The sequence below is a fragment of the Anopheles gambiae genome, chromosome 3 (genome assembly GCF_943734735.2).
Source record: "Anopheles gambiae chromosome 3, idAnoGambNW_F1_1, whole genome shotgun sequence".
In the NCBI taxonomy this organism is placed as follows: domain Eukaryota; kingdom Metazoa; phylum Arthropoda; class Insecta; order Diptera; family Culicidae; genus Anopheles; species Anopheles gambiae.
Window position 1 is genome coordinate 42091971 of NC_064602.1, and position 15405 is coordinate 42107375.

The 15405-nt window shown below is 44.3% G+C and overlaps 1 protein-coding gene across 6 annotated transcripts in view; it reads left to right on the plus strand.

Annotated features, from left to right (window-relative positions):
• LOC1279163 (angiotensin-converting enzyme) overlaps positions 1 to 15405 on the plus strand; it is a 70747-nt gene that overhangs the window by 53442 nt on the left and 1900 nt on the right. For all 6 annotated transcript variants that reach the window (XM_061662128.1, XM_061662127.1, XM_061662130.1 and 3 more), the window contains exon 10: positions 14608 to 14748. In XM_061662128.1, the coding sequence (XP_061518112.1) occupies positions 14608 to 14748 (141 nt within the window). The remainder of the gene's footprint in view (positions 1 to 14607; positions 14749 to 15405) is intronic.

Below are 15405 nucleotides of genomic sequence, written 5' to 3' on the forward strand. Positions count from 1 at the left end.
CTGACAGGCAGTCGCTCTGGATCGGTCGAAAATGAGTGCTCAAGATCCCCACACACGCACGCTCTTGACTATGGTGGTAGCGATGACGTTCCGAAGGGAGATGGAAAACGTGACCCGGTTCCTTTCGCGAACTAACCCCACCCGATTTCCGCCCTGGTGTGACATTGTCTGGTTCCGGAGACCGCTGGCAGTAGAAGGGAACTGGACTATCTTTGCTCTAATGACTTAATTCTTTACATTCTAGGCGTTTCTTGAGCCCCAGTTCCCGGAAATGGCCAATGCAAGCTTTGTCTACTTTTCCACTCCCCGATCAACTTTTCCACGCTGTTTTGTTGTTGCACACTCATCTCCCAGCCGAGCCGTTTTGGGGGGCGATTGTTGCTGTTTTGCATGAGAGTAAACCTTGAACCAATAGTGCACACAATAGTGCGAAACACATTCTGCCTGCCAGCGCAACGTTGACTTAGTTAATTGGACGCCGTTGTGTGCAGAACTGGTCCTGAAAGGGTCTCGATCGCTCGCTTTTCGTGTGCGATCAAGCCACCAGTGTTGCAAGTGCGGGGTTTTTGTTTCTTCATTACCGTCTTGTGAGGAAGTTCATTTCCGCACAAAAGGTTGCACAAAATCGGGTTTGTTTACGCGAGTTAGCAAGGGCCTGTGTTTCCGATCATCTTTCCGGCGTGTGATCATGATTATGATTGTGTTTCGATGTGTCAGATTCCATAATTCAAGCAAGAGCAATGAATTAATCGCGTAGCAAGCGTAATACTCGGTAGTAATTCGCTGGTGTCTCGAGCTTTGCCAAAAATCAACATGAGGTAATTACATGAGGTCTGCTTGCCAAGCAATTTGTATCAACTGTACATCACGAAGGATGTTGCCGGGTGACATGCAATTAGTTGCGTTGACAGATGACACTTGGTGATGGTGCATATTTTTCGGAAGGTCTTGTCCTCCGCCACGGTGTACGTAAATGACCCAGAAAGAATTGCACTGCATAGTTTACCTATTTGTGCAGATTGAGTTTTACTCCAAATTGGTCTGGCCTTAGTGAGGAGTTGAAAGTATTTAAATCTCATCAGTGTCAGTGTCAACTGTGGTTGGAGAAACTCGAACAAGAGCCTCCTAGCTAGTGTTGAGAAGATCAAAGAAAACAATAGATCATCGTGCCAGTTACAATGACAATTTCTGAGTGCTAACAAATTTCAGATACATTTCCCTCGCTATTGCCTCTGGATCGCCTGATCTTGCTGTTAAATCAACATTCAATAAGCTTTTGAGTGGTATAGTTTTTTTTTATTCTCTGCTGATCTTATTTTCCCATCCAACGAGCAATGATCTTACAAGGTCATCGCTAAGCTAAACCGTGCCCTTGCTGTCATCTCGCGCATGCTCTGGTGCATCAAAACGGCGTGACAAACAATCTTAGGCCCTCCCGGCCCCAAAATCGCCGTCTGAACCCACGCTTGCATGACAGGCGTGAAAATGGTTCACCCACTGCCCAGCATAAATCAAGCATCGTGCCCGGAGATGGTCGGCCCGAAGTCCAATTTCTCAGCCTTGAACCGGCTTTGATCGACTGACGGCAGCGGGAGGCGCTCGTGACAATGTGATGCACCTCATCCGAGCACTCGAGCGCACATAATTAGCTCAAGATTAAGAGCACGATTGCGATATGATTTGATGGAGGAGGCACCAGATTCGCCCCTCCCCCTCCGTGTACCGTGTATCATAATCTGAAACTACCCCCCCCCCCCAATGACCATTCATAAATTAATTAACCACGTGCCGCCAGCGAGTGAATTGTTCCGAGCGATCACGCAATTCCGCATCAAAGCGGTCGCTGGTGGCCGTGCGCAATGGCAATATTTGCGTTGTTTGTTTACGCTGAACAAATCGCGTATGGGGTGGGAGGACATCGTATGGCATGATTTCTGTGCAACATAACGACGAGATCTATGCTCTGAGAAGTCGGTCACCGTGTATGGTAAAGCGACCTTTGCCGGCGAATTGAAATACGGTATCGAAAAATCATGCGGGTCGGTACGGGTCAGGTTGTTGAATTTTTTGGCTGCAAAAACTCAGAACGCCCTACCGATCGTTACTCAACCATCGAACGATCGTGCACCCGTTTGTTTTTCCAGGCAAAAGGTTCTCGTGCGTTTCCATACTGCCTTACTGCTGATAATGCTAGGGTATGATCGCGACGGTATGCAAGCTTCACATGATCTGCGATCCCAACAGAACCGCTTGAAACTGGGTTTCGTTCTTTTGCCCTGCTTTTCACGACTGCCAGCGGTGGTGCCAAGAGAGACGCCAGCCAAAGTGTACTGTGAGAAGTTCTCCGCGTTGCTACTTCGGTTAGCAAATGGTTTCAGCAAACGTGTGTCGCCGAGGTCGGCATCGTTATCTCTGCTCCGGAATCAGATCATGGCTTCAGCGTGCTTTAGCCAACGCTAAATCCATGCACATGGACGAAAGCGAAACGTAAGGTGTTGTTGGTATAAATTAAATGGTGAGATAATTGTCTTTTGTTGTCTTCATGACTCATGAGCCGTGGACGGTGGTGTCGCATGTAAACACAGAAGCCCGAAATCGTGAAGTTGGTTGAAGTGAAGGAAAAAAAGAACAGGTTCTGTACAACGGTAAGAAATCTGTACCATATGGTCGTGTTTTCGTGTCAACATTACACCACGTAAGGCGTGGTAAGGAAGAGATTGGTGTGTTGTTTTGTCCGCTACAAATTAGTACATGATTTTCGAAAGGTTACGTGCTATCGAGCATGATCGATCGCAATGGCAAATTGTTGTAGAAATAATTTCACATGAATATATTACCAATTAATAAATTATTCAATAAATTGAAAGTTAAAATCCTATGAATAAATTACTGAATTAGGTTATCCATCATCTTAAGCGAAATTTTTCTCTCATGCAATCGCTAAACTAACAAATCATTCAAACGTCGTTGCTGTAGTTGGATGTTCTTAAATTTACGATTTGATTACTGACCGTCTCGGCACAGTGCAACTTGTCTCAACAAGACACCACTTCACGACCACGCATCGTTTGCCATATTATCAGCTCAGTTTCGCACATGTCACAAGTGGTTCCACAATTGATGCATTGCTCAAGCCGGTTGCGATGATGTCAGCCGGACAGCTACTCGCTAAACAAACAAGCGTCATCCGCCCGGTTGAACGAAAGCATAATCGAAAATGACAGCACTCGTTTTCCGATCGCAATACAGTATCGTTCTTGTTCGCTTTTTGTTGCCATTTATGTCACGGCATCTTCCGATGCGCGAAGATAAAACATATGCGTAAGTGTATTATGCGGCGTTTGAGGGTAGTGCACCGGTTTTCTCATCCATTCTACTCACGCACTACGTACGGAGCGGGCTTGACATGCAATGTGTGCGAGTGTGTGTGTGTGTGCGAGTATGTCTGCAAGGTTTTTTGGATGCATCAACAAACGATGCCGCCTACAAGGTGTAGGTGAGCGTACTGTATGGCTGGAATTGTACGCTTGCGAAACAGTGAGGCTCAATGTAATATGCTATGCCGTGTGTCAAAAGTTAAAGTTGCTACTTTTACGACTCCCAGACGAAATAGATAAAGTTGCAAAATGGTAAGGGAGAACATTGTAGTGGGTTTTTGGGGAGAAACCCCGTCAAACATGTAATTAATATGGAAATAACATCTACAACACAAATAGACATGGGAAAATACATGCTAAGCAGTTTGAACTCTTCAATTTCCTGATTGGAGATGTGTAATGATAAAATAAGATACGTAATTTTGTTACCCAAGCATTAAAAGCTTTTACAAAAAAACAAAAAAATACCTTTATTCCATTCTTAAATATACTTCAAACAAACTACTTTACTTTAAACAGACAGCAAACAATTTACTACCAATGATGAGTTCATTCATCATCAAGCATCTTGTTAAAGATGTTGAACGTTTGAGTGCGAGATTCACCCCATGGAGTGCGATACACTCACTTGGAACGTGAAAACCCAGATTCAACACAGTTACTGCCAGAAGAAGATGGCACAGAAGATGATTCAATCCGATACCCCTTCTTCGTAGAAGCCATCTTCAATGTATGCAGGAATGAACAAACGAAATGGCGAGAATCTCACACGAAGAACACATCTCGCTATACATATGCTCGTATTTTACAGCACAGCGAATTATTTGTTCCATCGATCTTATGCTGCTGGTGTTATTTTTTGTTCGTTTTACGCCTCCACTGCCCTATCGTTGGGTTCATCGAAAACGCTTTGTACATAATAATATGCTTTCGGTGAGATTGTGACAGGGAAGCCCAAATAACGAACGAGACGTAAAATGCAAATGTGAGATCTTGGGTTCAGATGAGTCTGGCTGTTGCTAGTTTGTTGCTAATTATCTATTGCTTAATTTACTTTACGATAGGTCATCTGAGTGAACCACCGTTGGGTTCATCGCGGGTCTGAAGAAGCAAAACGGTGGTTTCGGTAGATAAACTTTCCCGGTTTTAGAAGAGGTGGAATGTTTTGAGAAATATTTTACAAGCTGTAAAACTGTTTCTATCAAAAAAAAAAAAAAAAAAAACAGATGAATTTAAACATTGTTTCTAAATGTTTTCAAAACGCAATAAAATAATGGAAAAAAATAGTTTGAGTTCTTTGCCCTCTGGTGCAACGTTATGTTCTCCCCAGCCCTGGGGGTCGGAGCGCAATGGATGCGATTCGAGCTGTGGTTGACGAAATAAATTGCAGTCCTCCACCGAACCCGACTCTGCATTTATCCGATGCACTCAATCGAACTGTTTGCTATTGCTTGTCCCGAAAAGCAAAAAAAACGGTCCTCCATGTCGCTCCTCGGCTCTTTCATGTCAACATAAGGCAGTCAGCGATGTGCACCAAACACACACACACACACACATGCTCGGCGTACCACATTGAGTACGATATTATACTACCGTACTGTCATCGTAGCGATGCACATTGCATCATCTGCAAACGCGGGCGACGGGGGCACCCGCGACTTGGCGGAATCGGTACGGTTTCGCGGTAAAGTAAATTATAATCAAGTTTCAAAGGCGAAAGATTTCACCACCACGCAGACGACGAACCCTCTGCTGCTGCTGGTTCAGGTGAAGAGCGATTCCTTCCTCACCTTCCCGGTGGGATTTACCACTGGCGGGATGGTGGAATGTGTCCAACGCCTTCCGAGAATATCGACTTCCTTTCAGCAAACCGCAGTCGGTTGCCGAATTCACCTGCCCGGTATGGTGCTTCACTTCACTAGGTCAAACGTGAAGAGAACGGGAAAGAAAGAGAGAGAGAGAGAGAGAGTGTGTATAAAACGGGTAAAACACAAAACAAGCGTACATATATGCGTGCATAGGTTTAGTATTCCATCCAGGTCACGCACATGATTGATTATTTATGCATCTCTCGGTCGATGAATTGACGTCGGCTTTCCGTTTGGGAAGCGGTTGAACTGAAGGCAACAAATCTGACGCACGTTGTTGAAGTCAACATTTTATTTTATTTCTTTGGTATATTTTAATGAATTTTATTTGTTTGTTTATTTTTTACAAAATTCTATTTGAGTATATGCTCACTACAACACATTAAGAGTCTTGATAAAAAGCATTCAACATTGAAATCTCTCATCACCCATCCCACCTCCTTCTGCTTCGTTTATTTTGCCAACCATGTACTGTAATGCGATAAAAACATCCACGGAAGTGCAATAAATCTCGCACAATATCAATTTACGACGTGGGCAAGGCTGGCGCGGACACTCAAATACACTCGCACGCACACACACAAACACACACACACACTCACATGTCTACGAATTGCATAACCGGAATGACACAGTTTTCTTCAACATTCACGAGTCCACGGCGGACCGAGTGTGGGGAATTTGCACAAGGATTATTTATTCGTTGACAAAACGCCAGCGAATTTCGAACACGGAATCATCGATGAGGGAAGGTATGGGAAAGGAACCCGGACTGCGGGCGGACTGTTCTTTCGCCCTGTCCTGAGGTCCAGATGCGGGTGGAATAAAATCACAACTCTCGATTGTCCACTACCCGGTAAGGACGGCTAATGTATTGCTGCAAGCCCAGACATCAGTGGAAATCATACATCTGGACAGTTTTACCGTTTCCTTGAAGTACAAAGGGAGCCTTACTGGTGTCACAATGCGCAGTATTACACCATGCCTATAAGATTCGATGGCTTATGATAGGGTGGGCCATTGCTAAATAGATTTCGCTCACCTACCAGGAAAGGCTTTTTACTGTTGAAAAACGTCCCGAAACGACAAACAATCGATTGTTCCAATAAAAAGAGCGTTGTAGTTTCGTACGGTTTTTGCACCAAACTCGGTACGGTAAAGAAACAGCTGAAAATGTGCAGCTAACTTGATACAAAGTGATAGAGGTTTTCTGCATTCTTGCATGTGGCAGCAATAACGTAAACCAACATGGACCAGATATGCGCCGTCGGGAAGGCAGGGCGTTTTGTTTAATAATGAACGTTTAGCGAACCAGATATGGAGCGTTCCTCATCTCATCGAACCAACCCAAAAGTCTGTTGCATAATGGAGCTGTAGCTAGTCCCCTTTGGCCAAAGGCTCCGGTGTTCCTCTGGAGCCTGGGCCAGCTGCCCGGGTGGCGATAGAAAGCATAAAATGATGTCTTACGCGTTGCAGCGCAGATCTTGCTCCTACATTGGACAGTAGCACAACGGGAACCTGCTGCAGGCAAACCGGTAGGTGGGAAAATCATGCAAAACTTCTATCCCAGAAGAGACTTGTACAGCTCCAGCAGTACAATTTTAGTTAAGATCGTGCTGTAGCACGAGTTTAGCTTCATGTTACTCATAAAAACGACACCAACACTATATTGCATCGCAGCATCACGGCCATCGACGATGGTGATGGAAAAGAAAATTCGCGGCACAAGATGATGCTACTGGTTTGCTTGTATTCTTAGCAGCTTGCATCAAATAGCGTGAACCACCGTCAGTTGCACCGTCTGCAGCCCACTGAGGGTAAATGTGTATGACGAAAACTTGCTTCCATGCTTTACGAAATGTTGTGATACAAAAACATCAACAGATTGCAGCCAGTGGACCAGCGGCAGGTAGGAAGCTGTGTACAGCGTTCAGCAAAACCATTGTAGCATTGGGCAGCCCGTTTTTTCAGGTTGTCATGATCTTCGTGGTAGCCTTGGGCACACATTTTAGCAATGTACGGTAGCGCTGAATGCAAGGGTCAGTGAAGATTAGTCGTTTTTCTTTAGTTAGCCAGCTGAATTTAAAGTTACTTTTTTTGCTGCTCGCTCTTTATTCTCGAAAACAAGCGTTTTTGGATCAACATCAAAAGCAGAGTAGCATTTTGCCATTGGCACTCTCCTGAAATGTTTTTACATATTTTTTGTAACCACATTACCTTCCAAAACAGTATTTAGTGCAGTTTGAAACGTTACGCTAATGTTTATTGCGTAATGTCGCAAAAAAAATGGTAACACATTACCTAATTATGTTGAAGTTGTTTTTAAATTCAAAGCAGGAGAAAGGAAGCCTTCTTACCGGTGGGCATAAACATTGCATCGAACGGTTAGTGTCTCAATCGACATGAGCAGCATGAACGGGCCGATCTTGCAAGATTCTTCCCACCGAACAGTGAACCATCACTGACCGATGAAAGAACTCATTTGAATTACACAACCACCTACGGTCGACCGCAGACCGCAAACCATTCAACGAGCGTGTTTGCATTCCTAATAATTACCCGCTCAAGAGAGCACATAAAATATGATTGATACCAATGCGTCGCACCACGGTAGCCGTGTACAAGCATCTGCGACACCCGCCGGAACGCGAGCACGTCTGATCGATGGCCGATCGGTCGCTGTCACCCGTCGCTAGCAAGAATCCGCCAACGACGGCTGGTACTGTGTGTTCTTTGCAGTTGAAAATTGGCAGCCCTTCTTGCTTCATTTCTTATGCCTACGCATGCGCTGCTGGCAATATTTGTCCACCGTTGGAATACGCGGATGTTTCAACTGTAGTCTACCTTTGCCCGTTCGAAAGATATGTCGATCATCGAACGTACTTGAACCGCACCGAACCGTACATTCTTCTTCTCGTGCAGCTCGTGTCTCAAGAGGCCCTCGCCAGAGGAAATTTAACGACATTGTCAACCCCCTGCCGTTCTCGCATCTCGGGTGCAAATATGTGACGTTTATTGCTGTCGGGGGTACATTGCAGGCCCCCAACACATCTTGCATCCTGCAGACGAGGGAAAAAGTGTACCATTTGGAGACGAAGTTAAATAGCAAAAAAACGAACGAAACACAAAACTACCCCTGTAGAGCGTACGTTGATCGCACGATGAGAGATTTAATTACCGACCGACGCTTGCCGCTTGTCCGACCTGTGCAGGCACGCGCACGTGTAGATGTAGGGAGCCGTTTTTGCGCCACTAGCTGACAGAACCCATTTAGGACACAAGCGTTCGGCACCACAGCATACCAACCGAGGCTGCTCGCGTTCTTTCGTATAGCTGTGTGTGTGTTTATGAACGCGTTTTGCTTTTACGCTTCCTTACATTTCTTTCTATCGGCATCTCGCTAGGGTCATTTCCTTGAGCGAACGTACCGTCCATTTAAAATGCGCTCAAGTTTAGCGCACTAATGACACGCGAGTGTACGCGAAAACAGTCTCCGAACGGTGCGTGCTTGGAGGCTGCGCAGCACAAAGATCGTTCGCGTAGAGTGCAGCAGTAATGGTGTGGGGAAGCACATTTTCGCAAGCAAGCGATTTGTAGCTGCTTGCAGAATGGTAGAACGACACTGAATGAAAGATGAAGGAGTAAAGAAAGAGGAGAACGGTGCCACCTTCGCCGAATTTCAGCCGATTCAGCCAGCAAGCAACTCTTTGTGTCCTGGTTTACTGAGCCACAGACAGGTTACTATTTACCTTTGCTCTATTTTATCACCTTTGTTTTTTTTTTGTTGAATGGTTTACAATTCCCATTGATCACCCTATCGATATAAGCACCTTGCTGAAATCCCCAAGCGCCGAGCAAATAAACAATAAATCAAAAGATTTCGTGAAGGTAAACCATAAGCGACGAACCTCCCATTGTAAAGCGCCGCTGCTTCTGTGGTCGACAGCGGTGGCACGAAGCAACAATTATGCGATTGCTTTAGCCACTCTGGAGGCAACGAGAGACCCTTCGCGATAATCGGTGCCCTTGGTGGCGCCTGGTGTAATAAATTGATCGTCAATATTCAATCTCACTCTGAGGCCGGCATTCGGGCACAAGAGCATTTATGAACATTTGCGAGCTATTGCGAACGGGTAGTGAAGGTGTGATATGATTAAGGATCGCTTGTTTATTAACGGGCATAAATCATACCCCGGAATGGTAGCATACATCAAACGATTTCATCAACTGCCATTCGGGAATGGTGAACGAGCCCAGGCGGGAACAAAAGTTTTGAGGGCACCACAAACGAGGCCAATTAATTTTACACAGAGCGGTAAACGTGTGGTTGAGTTGGGAGAAGATTAAGTAGCGAATTTTCTTTTGCAATGTTATTAGCTTTAGATGATCCTGTCCCGCAGTGCTTTGTACACAACAGATTGAAGTATTGTTCGTTTGCACAACGAGCATAAGGTTTTTTTCATAATGATGACCATGCAATTGATTGCAGCAACCAACTGCTTCGTCACAAGGTTCTCTGAGCACTTCTTAACATAGTTTCAAGTTTATGGATGAACATTTGCATGACCACTCACTGACTAAGCTAATCACTACAAGAAAAGGGAATGGACCAGAAAAAAAGGTAAACAGCGATACCTCCACTGGTCAATCTGGAATGGAATGGATTGCAGCGCAAGTGCATTACTACATTAATTCAAGGTGCCCGTGTCTAAGTGTATCCTCACGATACGCTTGGGAAGGTGGTGTGAAAGTATACAGGACATTTAAAAGTGTTTTTTTTCAGAAGAGATTTCATAGCAACAATTATATCTTTACTTTATGAAAGCAACTTGTTTTGTACAGTTACTCAAATACCTAATGACACATCTACGTATAATGATTTGTTCTGGGTACGAAAGGTGAAATTTCAAGATCCTTTAAAGATAAATGAAATATTTTTTAATGATGTCATTTTTTTAAATTTATTGTTATTTCTGAGCCCGAAAAAGAACCAGCAGACAAGAAAATTAAACAAATATTATTATTTTACTAGGGTTTTACTGTATAAAGCATTTAATACATTTAAAAACTTTTTTGGCCAAGTATCGTTCTAGAGCATTGTTGTCTGGAATCAATTTTTTTTAATTAAAAAAAATGATTTTGACATTTGCAAAGAGTACTCATTTTTTGAATATACTTCAAAAACCAATTCAATAACGAATTGAAAAATTAATAGTATATTTTAGCAATACTATTTTTTATCAAAATTTATTCGCTATTATAAAATGCATCACACATTATAATCATATTTACCTTGCCATTTCATGACTGAGCTCGCTCATAATCACTGCACAAACGATTGATTGATCGTATCAGCGCAAAATCTTCGTTACCTATCAACATCAAAGGCTGTTCTACTCACATTAAAATTAAACTTTTCTGAAAATTTATGATCAGACAATTACTATCATCCAAATGGTATTCATGCGATCCTGTGCAAGATGTTCTCGTTGATCACGCTGCTCTTGGTGAATTTTGAAACCTCTTTTTGTGAATGCTTCAACCATCGCAATTGCACGGCGGTAGACTAAAAGCGGAACGGTCACGGAATCATGACGATGACGCTCTGAGGAACCAGAAAAAGAGGCCTCCTCAGCTAGAGGTCATGCCTAGACGCCAATCGATCGATTGGATCGACTCTCTTACGGATTGGCCCGGTACGATGAAGCAATCGTACCCACACCGGACACCGGTAATTCCATCGGTGAGCGGAAAAGCACGATCAACCGCGTTACAAAGTGAAAGCCCATGCAAAGCGGAGGAGCGGGACGCGGCAACCAGCATAATGCAGCAAATATGGGACGGTTGGAAGCGCGACTAAAATCAGGCCACCAAGTCAATAGGGAAACGACCTTGAACTGGCTGGCACAGTGTTCCCCTTACCTCATCGGTATGCTGTTTTTTTGGCTCCCACCGGACACTTGACGCATGGAGATCGCACAAAAAGGAAGGCCTTTCCTTACGAAAATGAAATAAAACAAAAACACGCTCAAGCAGACGAGTATGCGCGACAAACAGCACGTCATATTGCGCGCGCGCGTTTCGCCAAAAAGCCCTCGGCAGGTGTGCAGTGCATAAATGAAGGGCAACGGAGGGACGGTTTTTTTCGGACCGTGCGAGCCGGACACAAAGCCGGCATGGTGATGTGGGTCAACCGAAGAAGCGATGACAAATCGAAACCGAACACAACAAAAAGCAGCTACCGTAGAGGATCCTTTATTTCGGTTTTGTACCGCAACCGCAAAACGAGACGGCGCAAAGGGTAAGCAACGTGTTACGTAAATTCGGACCATAGTTTGATGCACCGGTTAATTAACCATTGAAGCGATGATGATGATCGGTTCAGCATACCGTGTTGTCACTGTCTGTTTTTATATTTTGCATCACAAAACCGCACGCACTCGTCCGAAAACGAAAATCTTCATGACAAATCCGTCAGCACGGCGAAATGGGTTTAAGCTGCAACTGCACGGCGTAGCTCTTGGTCTTACAACATGCAATCGCTTTCATGTCAGCCGGACGACAGTTCTAAGGGGACAGTACACATAGCCGGCATAGTGGAAGCAATTACGGCAAATGTCACTGTCAAATCAATCAGTTTCTATGTGGCACCGGTTGAGACACATTTATTTTTTTTGCAATCTTTGCGTTTACCACGGCGGGCATGGTATTTTGTTGATAGGAGCGTAACACAAATTGAATGGTAATTTCAGTGCTTGCTTTTTCATCCAATGCTTACAACAGTTATAGCGATTGAATATAAGGCTTGGTGTGGGATTGTTGGGTTCGACATTTTGGATGCTTCCTTTCTTGCAAGATGAACTGATTCGATAACACTATGTCATAGCAATCAAAGGAGTGCATATGAATTGAACTGTCATTTGTGGCCTTGATATTTAGAGCACTGAACCGTTTACTGTACTTCATGCTAGGTGACAGCATTATTAAGCCAAGCGATTGGCGCCTATTTAAATGTTCGAAAAGCCGTTTAAAATCAAACCCCTCCGAGAATAGGCTAAAAGTGTACAGAGTATTAATCTATTTTATAATTTCCTTCGATTTAAGATGATTTTCTGAAATTGCATAAAGAGGTTTACATTCTACTCGGAGTAATTTTGTAATTATGCGCAGATAAATTATTCACGTCAAAAAAAAAGATCCTCGCCTTTCAATCCTTCAATCCAACAGTCATTTTCAAACACTCAATAATAAACGACCAATGCTGATGACACCAATTCGCACCAATCCAATGAACAGCAACATCACGAGCGAAGGGATGCATCGTGTCCGCTTATGACATTTCTTTCTTCGTCACATTTGCGAATCGAAACACTCAAGGTTACGAGGCGATGCACGATGCTCACCTCATCGAAATAGTGCGAGCCCGCCAGCTGAAGTCTCCCGTCGTGCCGAGCCGGCTTACGATCATTAGTTGACCTTTTTATTTACTTTTTCCTACCCATGCGCACACCAGCATGATCGGGCCCGGATTAGGAGCAAATTAAAATGCTGCAAAATGAGAAAATTTTCGGGTGATGCGATTTGCGAAACAACTTGCAAGGTGTTGTCCCATTCGTTTCGCGAGAAAAAATAAACCTCAAACAGCAACAGCCGATGAGATCACGATCATTTTCCTGCTTCTCCCGCTTATGTGAAGGAAAGCGAAAGATTGAACCTCATTTATTGTCCGTCAAGATAAGTACAGCTCGTCGCGTAAACGGGTGCGATTTAATCATTCTCTTTAGGTCCGTGTATTCATAGAGCCATGCATTTAGGCGCAGACTAGCCTCCACCGACGCGCTTTCCTGCCGTTTCTTTGGCGTGCATAAAATTATGCTCATGATCAACGATCCCTTGATTGCTATCGCACAGGACAGGCCAGGCGGCAGTTGGTAGCGAAGCACTGGCCGGGTATTTATTATGTAAAAGTGAACTATCCGCAATGGCTGTTATTATTTCACTGCATTCTATCGCTTACCTTTCGCCCTGGGATAAGCATCATGATCGGGTGCGCTAAACTCGTACGAGAAAATAATCCCACATAAAACCGTTTGCCCGGTGAAAAGCCTTGGTTCGAGGAAAAGATGTTGGGTTAGAAATTGTTCCACTTCAACGATAGATTGAGATCACTCAGGCGGGGGGAATTGTAGCTGCTACCGGGCTTATGCAGCTACTCTACCGGCATCTATCAATCAACCCTATTCACCCCTGTGTCCGCTCCCGTAGTGAGTTGCTAAATTGATTGATCAGAATTATCAATCAGCAAAAGCCCACGACCGTGGGCGATGAAAGGACCTTAGCACCCCACGGAACGGAAACGGTTCATTAAGTCACAGTTCAAGGTACCGTACGAATGTGTGGTGAAATGTAATCAATCATCACTAATCGATCAGATCAACTGAAGCACGTTGTGTTGGCCAACCCGCGAATAGAGCCAGCGTGATTTGGACGTATCGCAAGAGCTGAACCACGGCTAACGCAACGAACTCGCGACAAAATTTAATTACCAAACCTTTCAGACCTCTCAAATAAAGGGTTCCATTACTGTGAACTCCAAACACTTAGCCTACCAACAAGCGAAATTATCACTTACTCTCATGGCAATTAAACTATTTACTCTGCTCTGGGTTTTGACACCCATACCCAATTCGAATGCGATCGTTTCAGTTTCAACCAGGCCCTTAATGTAGGCCGTTCCAAAAACGCACGTATGCAGCCCCATTTTTCTCGATCTCGATGATGTCGGGAAACCGTACACGCGTTGTTTTTAAGCACACCATACCAAACCAAAAACAAGCAAACGTAGCATGAAAACATGTCAGCGATCTTAAGAGAAGGCCCCTCGAACACAATCCACCTGAGCACAATGAGTTGTGGGGGCACCCTACATGGCGCCTTTCGATGCACTCTCCTGAGCTCTTGGCCCCCGGCAGAGTTGCATGCCACATTGTGCAACTACCGAAACCTCCTTCTAGAGGTACGGGTAAGGTGAATGGTTGTGGTTTTGGGCGGATCATTATTTGCCTTATGTGTCGCGGTGGGTTTGGCCACTGGGATGATATTCATCTTGCTAGGCTCCTATTCAGCTACCACTCGATCGTGAATGATCAAAGGGGCATAACAAAAATGGGGCGAAAAATAGACAAAGCTCAAAATGTTTCTCGTTGAGCCGCTTATCAACCGGTCACGATCGATGACAACGAATGCAATCTGTTTTGTTTACGGTTTCATATGCTGTTTGAAGGGGGATTATGTTTTGGATTTTTGCTGCTTGTAACATGGTTAATTATTGGCTTTTCATTCCCTTTTTTTCCTCTTTCCAGATACTTTTTTTCCAACGTGCTACAGTTCCAGATCTATCGCGCCCTGTGCACCGCCTCGGGTCAGTACGTACCGCAGGATCCCAGCAAACCGTTGCATAAGTGTGACATCTACCGCCAACCGGCAGCCGGTAACATTCTCAAGTGAGTTGCAATCTTTCGTACTTTTTTCCCGCATAAAGCGCTTGATGGTCATCGTACCAAAGGGAATTAAGATTAAATGTTCGATCGGTTCAGTTTTTGGTTCAACCAACAGACATCATTGCGTCAGAAAGAAAGGGCTCCGAAAATGTCACTCCAGTTAATGATTGGGCGGTGTAATGTTTGGGTGATACTGCGAGGGAAAACAGACACGCGGCTGGGTTTACGAGTCAGCTAATGCTTCGCTTCACTTATTACATCAATCTTTCATCCTGGAGTGAAGTTCAGAGTGAACTATATCTTCGTACTCCGTTACATCAACTGACCGAAAAACTACACACAAAAAACTGGTTACCGTCATTTGACAGTTTATCCAGCCATACACCCGTTCAACGTCGTCTGCATCGCGCGTCGGGTGGTTTTGTTTTAGATAATTCATTTTTGAGCTTGATCCCGATAATAAGGTCACGCCATCGGAAAGTGTACCAAATCCTGTTGGGTACAAGATGTCTTAGCCCGTTGCTCAAGTTGTTCGAAGATATGGCTACGATTAGACAACTAAGCTAATCGATTATAGCTCAATCAAGGTGTAACTCAACTGGTAATGAAGTGCCTTGTGATATAATAATTATGCCATCAATACCTTCATTTTCAAATATT